Below are 15,000 nucleotides of genomic sequence, written 5' to 3' on the forward strand. Positions count from 1 at the left end.
GTGGTCCTGTACAGTGATTACTTTGGTGATCCTGTAAAGTGATTACTTTGGTGATGCTGTACAGTGATTACTATGGTGAGTGATCCTGTACAGTGATTACCTTGGTGATCGTGTACAGTGATTACTTTGGTGATCGTGTACAGTGATTACTGTGATGAGTGATCCTGTACAGTGATGACTTTGGTGGTCCTGTGCAGTGATTACTTTGGTGGACCTGTACAGTGATTACTGTGGTGAGTGATCCTGTACAGTGATTACCTTGGTGGTCCTGTACAGTGATGACTTTGGTGGTGTGTACAGTGATTACTTTGGTGGTCCTGTACAGTGATTACTTTGGTGGTCCTGTACAGTGGTGACTTTGGTGGTCCTGTACAGTGATGACTTTGGTGGTGTGTACAGTGATTATTTTGGTGGTCCTGTACAGTGATTACTTTGGTGATCCTGTACAGTGATTACTTTGGTGATCCTGTACAGTGATTACTTTGGTGATCCTATACAGTGATTACTGTGGTGAGTGATCCTGTACAGTGATTACTTTGGTGGTCCTGTACAGTGATGACTTTGGTGGTCCAGTGCAGTGATTGATTTACTGTTCCTGTACAGTGATTACTTTGGTGGTGTGTACAGTGATGACTTTGGTGGTGTGTACAGTGATTACTTTGGTGGTCCTGTACAGTGATTACTTTGGTGATCCTGTACAGTGATTACTTTGGTGGTCCTGTACAGCGATAACTTTGGTGATCCTGTACAGTGATTACTTTGGTGATCCTGTACAGTGATTACTGTGGTGAGTGATCCTGTACAGTGATTACTTTGGTGGTCCTGTACAGTGATGACTTTGGTGGTCCAGTGCAGTGATTGCTTTACTGTTCCTGTACAGTGATGACTTTGGTGGTCCTGTACAGTGATTACTTTGGTGGTCCTGTACAGTGATTACTTTGGTGGTCCTGTACAGTGATTACTTTGGTGGTCCTGTACAGTGATTACTTTGGTGGTCCTGTACAGTGATTACTTTGGTGATCCTGTGCAGTGATTACTTTGGTGGTCCTGTACAGTGATTACTTTGGTGGTCCTGTGCAGTGATGACTTTGGTGGTCCTGTACAGTGATTACTTTGGTGGTCCTGCACAGTGATGACTTTGGTGGTCCTGTACAGTGATTACTTTGGTGATCCTGTACAGTGATTACTTTGGTGATCCTGTGCAGTGATTACTTTGGTGGTCCTGTACAGTGATTACTTTGGTGGTCCTGTGCAGTGATGACTTTGGTGATCCTGTGCAGTGATTACTTTGGTGGTCCTGTACAGTGATTACTTTGGTGGTCCTGTGCAGTGATGACTTTGGTGATCCTGTGCAGTGATTACTTTGGTGATCCTGTGCAGTGATTACTTTGGTGGTCCTGTACAGTGATTACTTTGGTGGTCCTGTGCAGTGATTACTTTGGTGGTCCTGTACAGTGATTACTTTGGTGGTCCTGTGCAGTGATTACTTTGGTGATCCTGTAAAGTGATTACTTTGGTGATCCTGTACAGTGATTACTATGGTGAGTGATCCTGTACAGTGATTACCTTGGTGATCGTGTACAGTGATTACTTTGGTGATCGTGTACAGTGATTACTGTGATGAGTGATCCTGTACAGTGATTACCTTGGTGATCCTGTGCAGTGATTACTTTGGTGGACCTGTACAGTGATTACTTTGGTGGTCCTGTACAGTGGTGACTTTGGTGGTCCTGTACAGTGATGACTTTGGTGGTGTGTACAGTGATTATTTTGGTGGTCCTGTACAGTGATTACTTTGGTGATCCTGTACAGTGATTACTTTGGTGATCCTGTACAGTGATTACTTTGGTGATCCTATACAGTGATTACTGTGGTGAGTGATCCTGTACAGTGATTACTTTGGTGGTCCTGTACAGTGATGACTTTGGTGGTCCAGTGCAGTGATTGATTTACTGTTCCTGTACAGTGATTACTTTGGTGGTGTGTACAGTGATGACTTTGGTGGTGTGTACAGTGATTACTTTGGTGGTCCTGTACAGTGATTACTTTGGTGATCCTGTACAGTGATTACTTTGGTGGTCCTGTACAGCGATAACTTTGGTGATCCTGTACAGTGATTACTTTGGTGATCCTGTACAGTGATTACTGTGGTGAGTGATCCTGTACAGTGATTACTTTGGTGGTCCTGTACAGTGATGACTTTGGTGGTCCAGTGCAGTGATTGCTTTACTGTTCCTGTACAGTGATGACTTTGGTGGTCCTGTACAGTGATTACTTTGGTGGTCCTGTACAGTGATTACTTTGGTGGTCCTGTACAGTGATTACTTTGGTGGTCCTGTACAGTGATTACTTTGGTGGTCCTGTACAGTGATTACTTTGGTGATCCTGTACAGTGATTACTTTGGTGATCCTGTGCAGTGATTACTTTGGTGGTCCTGTACAGTGATTACTTTGGTGGTCCTGTGCAGTGATGACTTTGGTGGTCCTGTACAGTGATTACTTTGGTGGTCCTGCACAGTGATGACTTTGGTGGTCCTGTACAGTGATTACTTTGGTGATCCTGTACAGTGATTACTTTGGTGATCCTGTGCAGTGATTACTTTGGTGGTCCTGTACAGTGATTACTTTGGTGGTCCTGTGCAGTGATGACTTTGGTGATCCTGTGCAGTGATTACTTTGGTGGTCCTGTACAGTGATTACTTTGGTGGTCCTGTGCAGTGATGACTTTGGTGATCCTGTGCAGTGATTACTTTGGTGATCCTGTGCAGTGATTACTTTGGTGGTCCTGTACAGTGATGACTTTGGTGGTCCTGTACAGTGATTACTTTGGTGGTCCTGTGCAGTGATTACTTTGGTGGTCCTGTGCAGTGATTACTTTGGTGGTCCTGTACAGTGATTACTTTGGTGGTCCTGTGCAGTGATTACTTTGGTGGTCCTGTACAGTGATTACTTTGGTGGTCCTGTGCAGTGATGACTTTGGTGATCCTGTGCAGTGATTACTTTGGTGATCCTGTGCAGTGATGACTTTGGTGGTCCTGTGCAGTGATTACTTTGGTGGTCCTGTACAGTGATTACTTTGGTGGTCCTGTGCAGTGATGACTTTGGTGATCCTGTGCAGTGATGACTTTGGTGGTCCTGTGCAGTGATTACTTTGGTGGTCCTGTACAGTGATGACTTTGGTGATCCTGTGCAGTGATTACTTTGGTGGTCCTGTACAGTGATTACTTTGGTGGTCCTGTACAGTGATGACTTTGGTGATCCTGTGCAGTGATTACTTTGGTGGTCCTGTACAGTGATGACTTTGGTGGTCCTGTACAGTGATGACTTTGGTGGTCCTGTGCAGTGATTACTTTGGTGGTCCTGTACAGTGATTACTTTGGTGGTCCTGTGCAGTGATTACTTTGGTGGTCCTGTGCAGTGATGACTTTGGTGGTCCTGTACAGTGATGACTTTGGTGGTCCTGCACAGTGATGACTTTGGTGGTTCTGCACAGTGATGACTTTTTCCATTTCACCTTTCTCTTCACTCATCGTTAGGACATGTTGTACAAACCAGCTGTGATCAATATTGTTACAGTGACACACACACACACACACACACACACACACACACACACACACACACACACACACACACACACACACACACACACACACACACACACACACACACACACAGTGGTGGAAAAAGTATCCAATTGTCATACTTTAGTAAAAGTAAAGACACCTTAATAGAAAATGAAAGTTCCCCAGTAAAATGCTATTTGTATTCAAATGTAATTGCTCAAATAGACTTACATATCAAGAGTAACAGTATAAATAATGTTTAAATCCTTAAATTAAGAAAACCAGACGGCACAATATTCTTGTTTGTTTAATTTCTGCATAGCCAGGACCACAGTTCAACACTCAGACATTATTATCAAACTAAGCATTTGTGTTTAGTGAGTCTGCCAGATCAGAAGCAGTAGGAATTATCAGACTTTTATTTAACTCAAGTACTTTACACCACTGCACACACACACACACACACACACACACACACACACACACACACACACACACACACACACACACACACACACACACACACACACACACACACACACACACACACACACACACACACACACACACACCAATTACCTGCACACCCTCCGTGTTGACCGAAGCTGTAATTACACTATACAGGCTCCTGACAATGTCTCAGGACATTTTTATTAAGAAGAACGTTGAGAGAACGTGAGAGAACGTTGTCGCTCTGACATGAAAACAATCTAACATTAAAACCGAGCCGAAACAACTCTGATTTCTTCCTCGGGACATTTATATTGAGCTGATTGTTTAGTGTTTTGCATGAGAAAACGTTGTCGTTCTGACATTAAAACAAATCCCCACTGCTTTCTTCCTCGGTCAGGGGTGAAGCGGAAGTGGTCTGTTAGGGTTTTGTTGCTATTATTATTCCTGATCTACAGTTCGGGTTTCACACAGTACCGCAGGAGCCCAAATGAAAATGTCAACAATTTGTCTAGTTTCTTCTCTCTTTTTGTCACGGGTGAGAGAGCATAAAAGAGTTGATTGTCTGTGAACTCTGAGGTCAGTTAGGCATGCAGTCTTTGAAGAGGGAGGCCCAATCTGACTGGGGATGTTTTGTGTTCAACTGGACTGGGCTGCCGTGCAATCGTTTGATGTCAGCTTTTAGAACGGATAAAGGCTTACAGACAGAGCAATATAAATGATCATATGTACATGTATTTGTGATGAAGTTTGTTAAACACTTGCCTCTGCTCTGAAGGGTCTACCTTCAGCTCACGCTCTCTTACATGTCTATTGCACTGTATGTGTAATGTACATTTTGTTGAATACTTTTTCGAAGTATATTACTACCAATTTAATGCAGAAGCACAAGGTTAAGTTATTGCCTGGGGACTCACGGGTCATGGAACATAATATATATCTGGTAGCAGGCAAAAAGCCTGACTCAGGGGAATTGTCTTCAGACCGCATGTTGCTTTTTATACGTTACACGCAAATCCACCCAGATAGATACAGCCTTGCTACAATATTAGATGTAGTTATATTTATTTGAGTGCTTTCAACTGAAACTGCAGGTGCTTAACCCATAGTAGCTATACCCATAGTAGCTATACCCATAGTAGCTAAACTCATAGTAGCTTAACCCATAGTAGCTATACCCATAGTAGCTATACCCATAGTAGCTAAACTCATAGTAGCTATACCCATAGTAGCTATACTCATAGTAGCTATACCCATAGTAGCTATACCCATAGTAGCTATACCCATAGTAGCTATACTCATAGTAGCTATACCCATAGTAGCTTAACTCATAGTAGCTTAACTCATAGTAGCTATACCCATAGTAGCTATACCCATAGTAGCTATACTCATAGTAGCTATACCCATAGTAGCTTAACTCATAGTAGCTTAACTCATAGTAGCTATACCCATAGTAGCTATACTCATAGTAGCTATACTCATAGTAGCTATACCCATAGTAGCTATACCCATAGTAGCTATACCCATAGTAGCTATACTCATAGTAGCTATACCCATAGTAGCTATACCCATAGTAGCTATACCCATAGTAGCTATACCCATAGTAGCTATACCCATAGTAGCTTAACTCATAGTAGCTATACCCATAGTAGCTATACTCATAGTAGCTATACCCATAGTAGCTATACTCATAGTAGCTAAACTCATAGTAGCTATACTCATAGTAGCTATACCCATAGTAGCTATACCCATAGTAGCTATACTCATAGTAGCTATACCCATAGTAGCTATACCCATAGTAGCTATACCCATAGTAGCTATACCCATAGTAGCTAAACTCATAGTAGCTATACCCATAGTAGCTAAACTCATAGTAGCTAAACTCATAGTAGCTATACCCATAGTAGCTAAACCCATAGTAGCTAAACTCATAGTAGCTATACCCATAGTAGCTAAACTCATAGTAGCTAAACTCATAGTAGCTATACCCATAGTAGCTATATTCATAGTAGCTATACCCATAGTAGCTTAACTCATAGTAGCTATACCCATAGTAGCTATACCCATAGTAGCTATACTCATAGTAGCTATACCCATAGTAGCTATACCCATAGTAGCTATATTCATAGTAGCTTAACTCATAGTAGCTAAACCCATAGTAGCTATATTCATAGTAGCTATACCCATAGTAGCTAAACCCATAGTAGCTATATTCATAGTAGCTATACCCATAGTAGCTTAACTCATAGTAGCTAAACCCATAGTAGCTATATTCATAGTAGCTATACCCATAGTAGCTTAACTCATAGTAGCTATACCCATAGTAGCTATACCCATAGTAGCTATACCCATAGTAGCTATACCCATAGTAGCTATACTCATAGTAGCTATACCCATAGTAGCTATATTCATAGTAGCTATACCCATAGTAGCTTAACTCATAGTAGCTATACCCATAGTAGCTATACCCATAGTAGCTATACCCATAGTAGCTATACCCATAGTAGCTATACCCATAGTAGCTAAACTCATAGTAGCTATACCCATAGTAGCTAAACTCATAGGAGCTATACCCATAGTAGCTATACCCATAGTAGCTATACCCATAGTAGCTAAACTCATAGGAGCTATACCCATAGTAGCTAAACTCATAGTAGCTATACCCATAGTAGCTAAACTCATAGTAGCTATACCCATAGTAGCTAAACTCATAGGAGCTATACCCATAGTAGCTAAACTCATAGGAGCTATACCCATAGTAGCTAAACTCATAGTAGCTATACCCATAGTAGCTAAACTCATAGGAGCTATACCCATAGTAGCTAAACTCATAGGAGCTATACCCATAGTAGCTAAACTCATAGGAGCTATACCCATAGTAGCTAAACTCATAGTAGCTATACCCATAGTAGCTAAACCCATAGGAGCTATACCCATAGTAGCTAAACTCATAGGAGCTATACCCATAGTAGCTAAACTCATAGTAGCTAAACTCATAGTAGCTAAACTCATAGGAGCTATACCCATAGTAGCTAAACTCATAGTAGCTAAACTCATAGTAGCTAAACTCATAGTAGCTATATTCATAGTAGCTAAACTCATAGGAGCTAAACTCATAGTAGCTAAACTCATAGGAGCTAAACTCATAGGAGCTATACCCATAGTAGCTAAACTCATAGTAGCTAAACTCACAGTAGCTAAACTCATAGTAGCTATATTCATAGTAGCTAAACTCATAGGAGCTAAACTCATAGTAGCTAAACTCATAGGAGCTAAACTCATAGTAGCTAAACTCATAGGAGCTAAACTCATAGGAGCTATACCCATAGTAGCTAAACTCATAGCAGCTAAACTCATAGTAGCTATATTCATAGTAGCTAAACTCATAGGAGCTAAACTCATAGTAGCTAAACTCATAGGAGCTAAACTCATAGGAGCTAAACTCATATTAGCTATTCTCATAGGAGCTAAACTCATAGTAGCTAAACTCATAGTAGCTAAACTCATAGGAGCTAACCTCATAGGAGCTAAACTCATAGGAGCTATACTCATAGGAGCTATACTCATAGTAGCTATACTCATAGGAGCTAAACTCATAGGAGCTATACTCATAGTAGCTATACTCATAGGAGCTAAACTCATAGGAGCTATACTCATAGTAGCTATACTCATAGTAGCTATACTCATAGGAGCTAAACTCATAGGAGCTATTCTAATATGAGCTAAACTCATAGGAGCTAAACTCATAGGAGCTATACTCATAGGAGCTAAACTCATAGGAGCTAAACTCATAGGAGCTATTCTAATAGGAGCTAAACTCATAGGAGCTATACCCATAGTAGCTAAACTCATAGTAGCTAAACTCATAGTAGCTAAACTCATAGGAGCTATACCCATAGTAGCTAAACTCATAGTAGCTAAACTCATAGTAGCTAAACTCATAGTAGCTATATTCATAGTAGCTAAACTCATAGGAGCTAAACTCATAGTAGCTAAACTCATAGGAGCTAAACTCATAGGAGCTATACCCATAGTAGCTAAACTCATAGTAGCTAAACTCACAGTAGCTAAACTCATAGTAGCTATATTCATAGTAGCTAAACTCATAGGAGCTAAACTCATAGTAGCTAAACTCATAGGAGCTAAACTCATAGGAGCTATACCCATAGTAGCTAAACTCATAGTAGCTAAACTCATAGTAGCTAAACTCATAGTAGCTATATTCATAGTAGCTAAACTCATAGGAGCTAAACTCATAGTAGCTAAACTCATAGGAGCTAAACTCATAGGAGCTAAACTCATATTAGCTATTCTCATAGGAGCTAAACTCATAGTAGCTAAACTCATAGGAGCTAACCTCATAGGAGCTAAACTCATAGGAGCTATACTCATAGGAGCTATACTCATAGTAGCTATACTCATAGGAGCTAAACTCATAGGAGCTATACTCATAGTAGCTATACTCATAGGAGCTAAACTCATAGGAGCTATACTCATAGTAGCTATACTCATAGTAGCTATACTCATAGGAGCTAAACTCATAGGAGCTATTCTAATATGAGCTAAACTCATAGGAGCTAAACTCATAGGAGCTATACTCATAGGAGCTAAACTCATAGGAGCTAAACTCATAGGAGCTATTCTAATAGGAGCTAAACTCATAGGAGCTAAACTCATAGGAGCTAAACTCATAGGAGCTATTCTAATAGGAGCTAAACTCATAGGAGCTAAACTCATAGGAGCTATTCTAATAGGAGCTAAACTCATAGGAGCTAAACTCATAGGAGCTAAACTCATGATGATTGGTTTAATATGTAAACCTACAGTGATACTTAGCCTATGCCATCACAGGTCCCGAATGGTCATCATTCTCTGGGGCCTTTGCAATGTTTGTCTTTCAGACTGTCTGGGTAGGAAATGACGGAGACAATAAAAAAGAGGAATTGACCTTGAGAGAGAGAAAGAGAGAGAGAGGAAGCAGAGTCTTGAGGAAAGTTACTGAGATGACAGTATTGGCCACCATGCAGTGCAGTGCCACAGGTGTGATGATGTAATCACAGAAACAACCAGGATGGTCTCCATTTCTATCTTTTTTCGCTCTATCTATCTATTTCGCTCTTTACTTTCTCTCTATCTGTCTACCTTTTCCCACCTCTGTTGATCCTATGGTAAACACTTGTCAGAGCCATGGTGCTGCAAGTGCTGCAGACAGGGAGTAGTTTAAATAGGACATGGATATATTAGGTTTTCCCCAATAAGATCTATTGTCTGTAGGTGTCTGCATGGCTTCCTTTGTGGTGTTATTCTATTGTGATGCAAACACATTCCCTCCATTATGGTTACCATCCAAGTCCCTTCATATTCTAGGATTGGCTGCCCTGGTGGAACGACGCGTGCCTGTGTGTGTGTGAACCCATGAGTGTATGTCTATACAGAGTGAGATTGTATGCGCATGCGTACGTGTGCATGCGCATGTATGCGCGAGCGTGTGTTGGTATTGGGGTTGGGGGGAGGGGGAGAGGAGAGGAGGGGGGTACATTTCCTTATCTGCGGGCCACAGGCGGCTTTGAGAGCGTTATCAGTAGCCACCACATTGTACTAGCACATCCTCTTGTCCAGTGGGGAGTGGAAAAACTCTCCTTGCAACGAAGTTCTCTCTCTCTCTGTCTCTCTCTCTTTCTCTCTTCTGTGTCTCTCAGTCTATCCCTTTGCTCTCGCTCTCTCTCTCTCTCGCTCCCTCTCTCTCTTGCTCCCTCTCTCTCTCTCTCTCTCTCTCTCTCTCTCTCTCTCTCTCACCTCTCTCTCTCGCCATCCAACTATAGCTCTGTCTCTTCCTGGCATGGAGGGAGAGGAGGGAAGAAAGTAAAGAAAGAGAGATTGGGAACTAGAGAAATGACATAAGAACACGAGTACGACATAGTCAGCATCACCTTGTCAGCTTGTGCGCCTTCGTTCAACAGTATCACCACAAATGATTCAAAAGGGCATTGTGTTAATTTTGTTATTCCTTGACCAATTTTTGACTTCATCTCTTGGTCTTTTGGATTTTTGATGTTACATATTTTTTTAAACATTACTGCAGTTCCCAATGTATTTAAGGAGGACGGAAAGTAGATGTGCCATGTGCTACCTTACCTATGGTACTGTAGGGTCCTGTGGGTAAACAACTGCACTGACAGAGCACGCTGGTTTTCATGCTGCGTAGGTGAGTAGGTCTGCACTGGTCAATTTAAATGTTACTGTATAGGGTAAATGCTATTGAGTTCAAAGCCATTTCTCAATTTATCCTAAGTTATTGTTGTTAATTTATTGCATGAAGTTATAGTTCATTTTTCTTTGTGCACATTTTTTTTATGGAGGAAAACCTGTTATGTGTTTTTGCCTGTTCTTTGATCAAATAAATAATGTAGAAAACATTACAATAAAATACATGTTTGTGTATTTACCACAGCTATAATAAACACAACATCATATACATAAAAATATATATATATCTTTGCAGCCATACAGATATAAGACCACCAAATTATATTCAGAATTTATGACAACAAATGAGTGCATTGAGTTTACACAGAAATACAATCATTTTTGTCTCATGTCAAAGGAAACAAGGAATAACAAAAAACAATTCTGAATCATTACGAACATGAATTAAACATTATAATTTGATTGCAAATAATAAAATATTACTAAAATACATGTAACAAAAAGAAAGACTTCAACACATCTTTGGGAGTATTTGTTCCATTGTCATTTTTTAAATTCAACTTTTCTATGAATCAAATGTTTATATTGAAAGCTCACATTGCCTGTTCTCTCTCTCAAAAATGTGTAGATATATGTCATTTCTTACCAATGATCTACACGAAATACTCTGGAATGTCAGAGGAAGACAAATTTAAACATTTTTTGTTAGATGAATGAAAAAGTAAACAGTAATATTTCTTGATTAGATAAGTATTCACCTCCCTGAGTCACTACATGCTAGTAACACCTTTAGCAGCGATTACAGCTGTGAGGCTTCTTGGGTACTTTTCTAAGAGCTTTACACACCTGTATTGTGAAATATTCGCCCGTTATTATTTTTAAAATTCTTCAATCTCTGTCGAGGTGTTGGGGATCAAGGCCATTTTCATGCAGATTTAAGTCAAAACTTCACCACTGAACCAGGTTTTCCTCTAGGATTTTGCCTGTGTTTAGCTCTATTCCATTTATTTTTATCCTAAAAAACTCCCCCTGCCTTTGCTGATGTCGAGCGTACCGTTGCCATGATGCAGCCACCACCATGCTTGGTAATACAGAGGCAGGTACTCAGTGATGTGTTGGATTGGCCCCAAACATAAGGCTTTGCATAAGGAGAAGAGACAGTTGCAAAATCCAGCCATGAATAATGAATCATCCAAGTCTTGCAGAAGCAGAACCTATAAGAAAACTGTGAACTTCCTTGAAATGAGGAAAACACACACGCAGTATGATGCCAAACAATGGAACCCATGACAACCATGTTGAGCCTGTCATCAGCTCGTGAGAGGGCCAGGGATACTAGATTTATCTTTGATGTAGATTATATATGGAAAAATGTATCATTTTAATTTCCTAATTAATTCAAAATTCTTAATCTATCTTTATTTTATATTCACCACTTCCAGAAGAAGAATTATCACTGAATTACCAAAGTGAATTATTGTAATGTTTGTTTATGTGCCAATTAATCCATTAAGGGATGGATTGCCAACTGGTGATTTGACACGAAAATAACATTTCATTCATTCATTCCAGTATTTGACCCACTAAATCATGTCAAGCAAATGTGTCTTATCTCTTTTGTTCTACAGGTTTGAAAACCGTCCAATCTTTATGCACCTGGGACAATGTGGATTGTATGGACAGTTTGATTCATATCCGAAAAGACAGACAGACAGACTGGGGGACAAATCAACAGTGTCGGCCGATGGTGACTCATTCAAAGACAACGTACTTGGCTATTCCTCAGGATGTGCTATGGGAAAAAGTCTAGACTACTAAACTTAAAACCAGACCAACCAGTCTGCTGTGGAGCTCCAAGAAGATCCAGAGACGCCTCGGTCAGACTACTAGTAAACACTGGCACATGATTATTGATGTGAGCATCGTCTGCCCAGCCACTGTAGATTGGACACAGCCTCTTGAGTGGGGCCATGAATGCAAGATCACACTCACACGCTCTCTCCTTTTTTTCCTTCTCTCTCTCTCTCACACACACACAAACTCACACACACACACACTCGCTCTGACACACGCACTCGCTCTCACACACTCTCATTCAGAATGAGAGGTGACAATAAGACTGGACTGAGCCAAACCCGAGGGCATCAGCCACTGACTCCTGACCCCTGAAAACCCAGGACCCAGACAGCCCATCACAGACATCTCTGGACTGATTAATAACAGCAGTAGACAACCCGTCGTTCAGGAGGACCAGGGGACTAACAGCATAATAAGGGGATATTATCTGGAGTAGCCGCAGGGCTGAGAGAGGTCTGTGGAGGTCTATAGGTGTCTAGCAGCAGCAGCTAGTGGCCGAGACACTATGCTGGGTGAGAGAGACAGAACAGCGGAAGGGGTGAGGGGTGCAGTGGTGGGGTGCCTTCCCACAGGTACCATGATGGAGAAACTGAACCCCCCCTCTGCCTCCCCCCCCTCTGACACCCTATCGGAGTCTGAACGACTGAGCCCTCAGCAGGCCCCCTCACCGGCTTCACTTGACGCTAGCAGCCCACCGCCGGTTAATGAACCAGGGAGTCCGGGAGACAGGTTTGTCCCACCTAGCCCCCCTGCCTCCCCTCCTCCACCTCCAGAGTCCCCTACCAAGTTGCTTGACCACCCTGCCGCCACCAACATCGCACCTGAACCACCGGTCTCCATGGAAACAAACAACACCAAGGGAGGAGGTTCAATTTGCTCCTCTCCGAAAGCCCCCTCCTCCTCTCCGCCTCCCCTCCTCCCAGCTCCAGTGTCTACATCCACTACCCCTGCCGTCCTCCCCCCATCCTCCTCCTCCTCTTCTTCCTCCTTTTCCTCTATTGCCCCCCTCCCTCCCCACATCCCTGTTATTAGTCTGGGACACAGTAAACCCCCCCACCCCCTATCCCTCCCCAGTAACACCCCTCTAACCACCCTGCACCCCATCCCCAACCACCCCCACCACCATGACCCTTACCATCACACCCACCACCACGGGGGCATCCGCCTCACCCAGCTCACCTCCCTGTCAGGGACCAGACCAGGGGCCCCACCGATCCCCACCCAGGGCCCCCTGCTGCCCCACCAGTACCTGCCACCACACCACTTCTTCAGCAGGTGATAGGGAAATGTTTCATATTCACATTATATTCCATTATCCAGTGGAGGCTGCTGAGGGGAGGACAGCTCATAATAATGGCTGGAATGGAGTCAATGGAATGACATAAAACACATGGTTGTGGTTGATGTCATTCCAACGACTCCATTCCAGCCATTATTATGAGCTGTCCTCCCCTCAGCAGCCTCCACTTGCATTATCATATTTCATGTTATGACTGGCTTTCTGATACTGTATGGCAAACTGTTTCACTATAACTGACAGTTTCACTACAACAACTGACTGTTTATAACATAGATTTCTCTTTCTGCTTTTCCTAACCCGTAATCCTAACCAATTATTAAACTAGAACTACTACTTCCCCATAGAGCCCCATTTCCTAGAATCACTATGATGAAATATCCTTCTTCCTCTTCATTTTCAGCAGGAACGTTGTTCTATTTTAGCAGCATGTCTCTGCCGGTGTCAGCCCTAACGAGAGAGAGCCTGCTGACAGCATGCACACTCCATCAACATCCCAAACATAATCACCATACAGATCGCTTTGCTCGCTTTCTCTCCCTCAGTCAATTTGAAATGTTTTTTTTGCCATTTCAAATCCATTTACCAATTTGAAAACCATTTAAAATCTGATTACTCCCCTGAATAGCATCGTTTGTACTTCTACAGTTGTATTCTTTTATTGCTTGGATACTTTTGTTTGTTATCTTTCATTTCTCTCACGTTCCTCTTTGGACGCTATAATAATGTTTCATAATGTTTACATACTGTTTTACCCACTTTCATATGGTTATACTGTAGTCTAGTCAAGGCCATTATATTTAACTATTGCTATACATATACAAGTCTATCCTACGTATTCTTCAGATATACTACATATTCTATCCACATACTGTCCATAATGTCTACACGTCCCACCACAAATAAACACAGTTGAAGTCGGAAGTTTACATACACCTTAGCCAAATACATTTAAACTCAGTTTTTCACAATTCCTGACATTTAATCCTAGGATCACCACTTTATTTTAAGAATGTGAAATGTCACAAGAGAGAATGATTTATTTCAGCTTTTATTTCTTTCATCACATTCCCAGTGAGTTAGAAGTTTACATACATTCAATTAGTATTAGGGAGCATTGCCTTTAAATTGTTTAACTTGGGTCAAACATTTCGGGTAGCCTTCCACAAGCTTCCCACAATAAGTTGGGTGAGTTTTGGCCCAGTCCTCCTGACAGAGCTGGTGTAACCGAGTCAGGTTTGTAGGCCTCCTTCTGCCCACAAATTTTCTATGGAATTGAGGTCAGGGCTTTGTGATGGCCACTCCAATACCTTGACTTTGTTGTCCTTAAGCCACTTTGCCACAACTTTGGAAGTATGCTTGGAGTCAATGTCCATTTGGTTGACCCATTTGCGACCAAGCTTTAACTTCCTGACGGATGTCTTGAGATGTTGCTTCAATATATCCACATAATTTCCCTGCCTCACGATGACATCTATTTTGTGAAGTGCACCTGTCCCTCCTGCAGCAAAGCACCCCAACAAAATGATGCTGCCACCCCCGTGCTTTACGGTTGGGATGGTGTTCTTCGTCTTGCAAGCATCCCCCTTTTTCCTCCAAACATAACGATGGTCATTATGGCCA

At 41.8% G+C, this 15,000-nt stretch overlaps 2 protein-coding genes across 2 annotated transcripts in view; both read left to right on the forward strand.

The window, feature by feature from the left end:
• Positions 1–15,000, forward strand: part of LOC109865841 (kelch-like ECH-associated protein 1B) — a 520,109-nt gene that overhangs the window by 40,232 nt on the left and 464,877 nt on the right. The window lies entirely within an intron of this gene.
• The window catches only part of lyl1 (LYL1 basic helix-loop-helix family member), an 8,099-nt gene continuing 2,914 nt past the window's right edge, over positions 9,816–15,000 (forward strand). The window contains exons 1-2 of the mRNA XM_031799330.1: positions 9,816–10,221; positions 11,852–13,355. Coding sequence (XP_031655190.1) covers positions 12,586–13,355 — 770 coding nt within the window. The 5' untranslated portion in view covers positions 9,816–10,221; positions 11,852–12,585. The remainder of the gene's footprint in view (positions 10,222–11,851; positions 13,356–15,000) is intronic.

The sequence above is a fragment of the Oncorhynchus kisutch genome, linkage group LG20 (genome assembly GCF_002021735.2).
Source record: "Oncorhynchus kisutch isolate 150728-3 linkage group LG20, Okis_V2, whole genome shotgun sequence".
NCBI classification, from domain to species: Eukaryota; Metazoa; Chordata; class Actinopteri; order Salmoniformes; family Salmonidae; genus Oncorhynchus; species Oncorhynchus kisutch.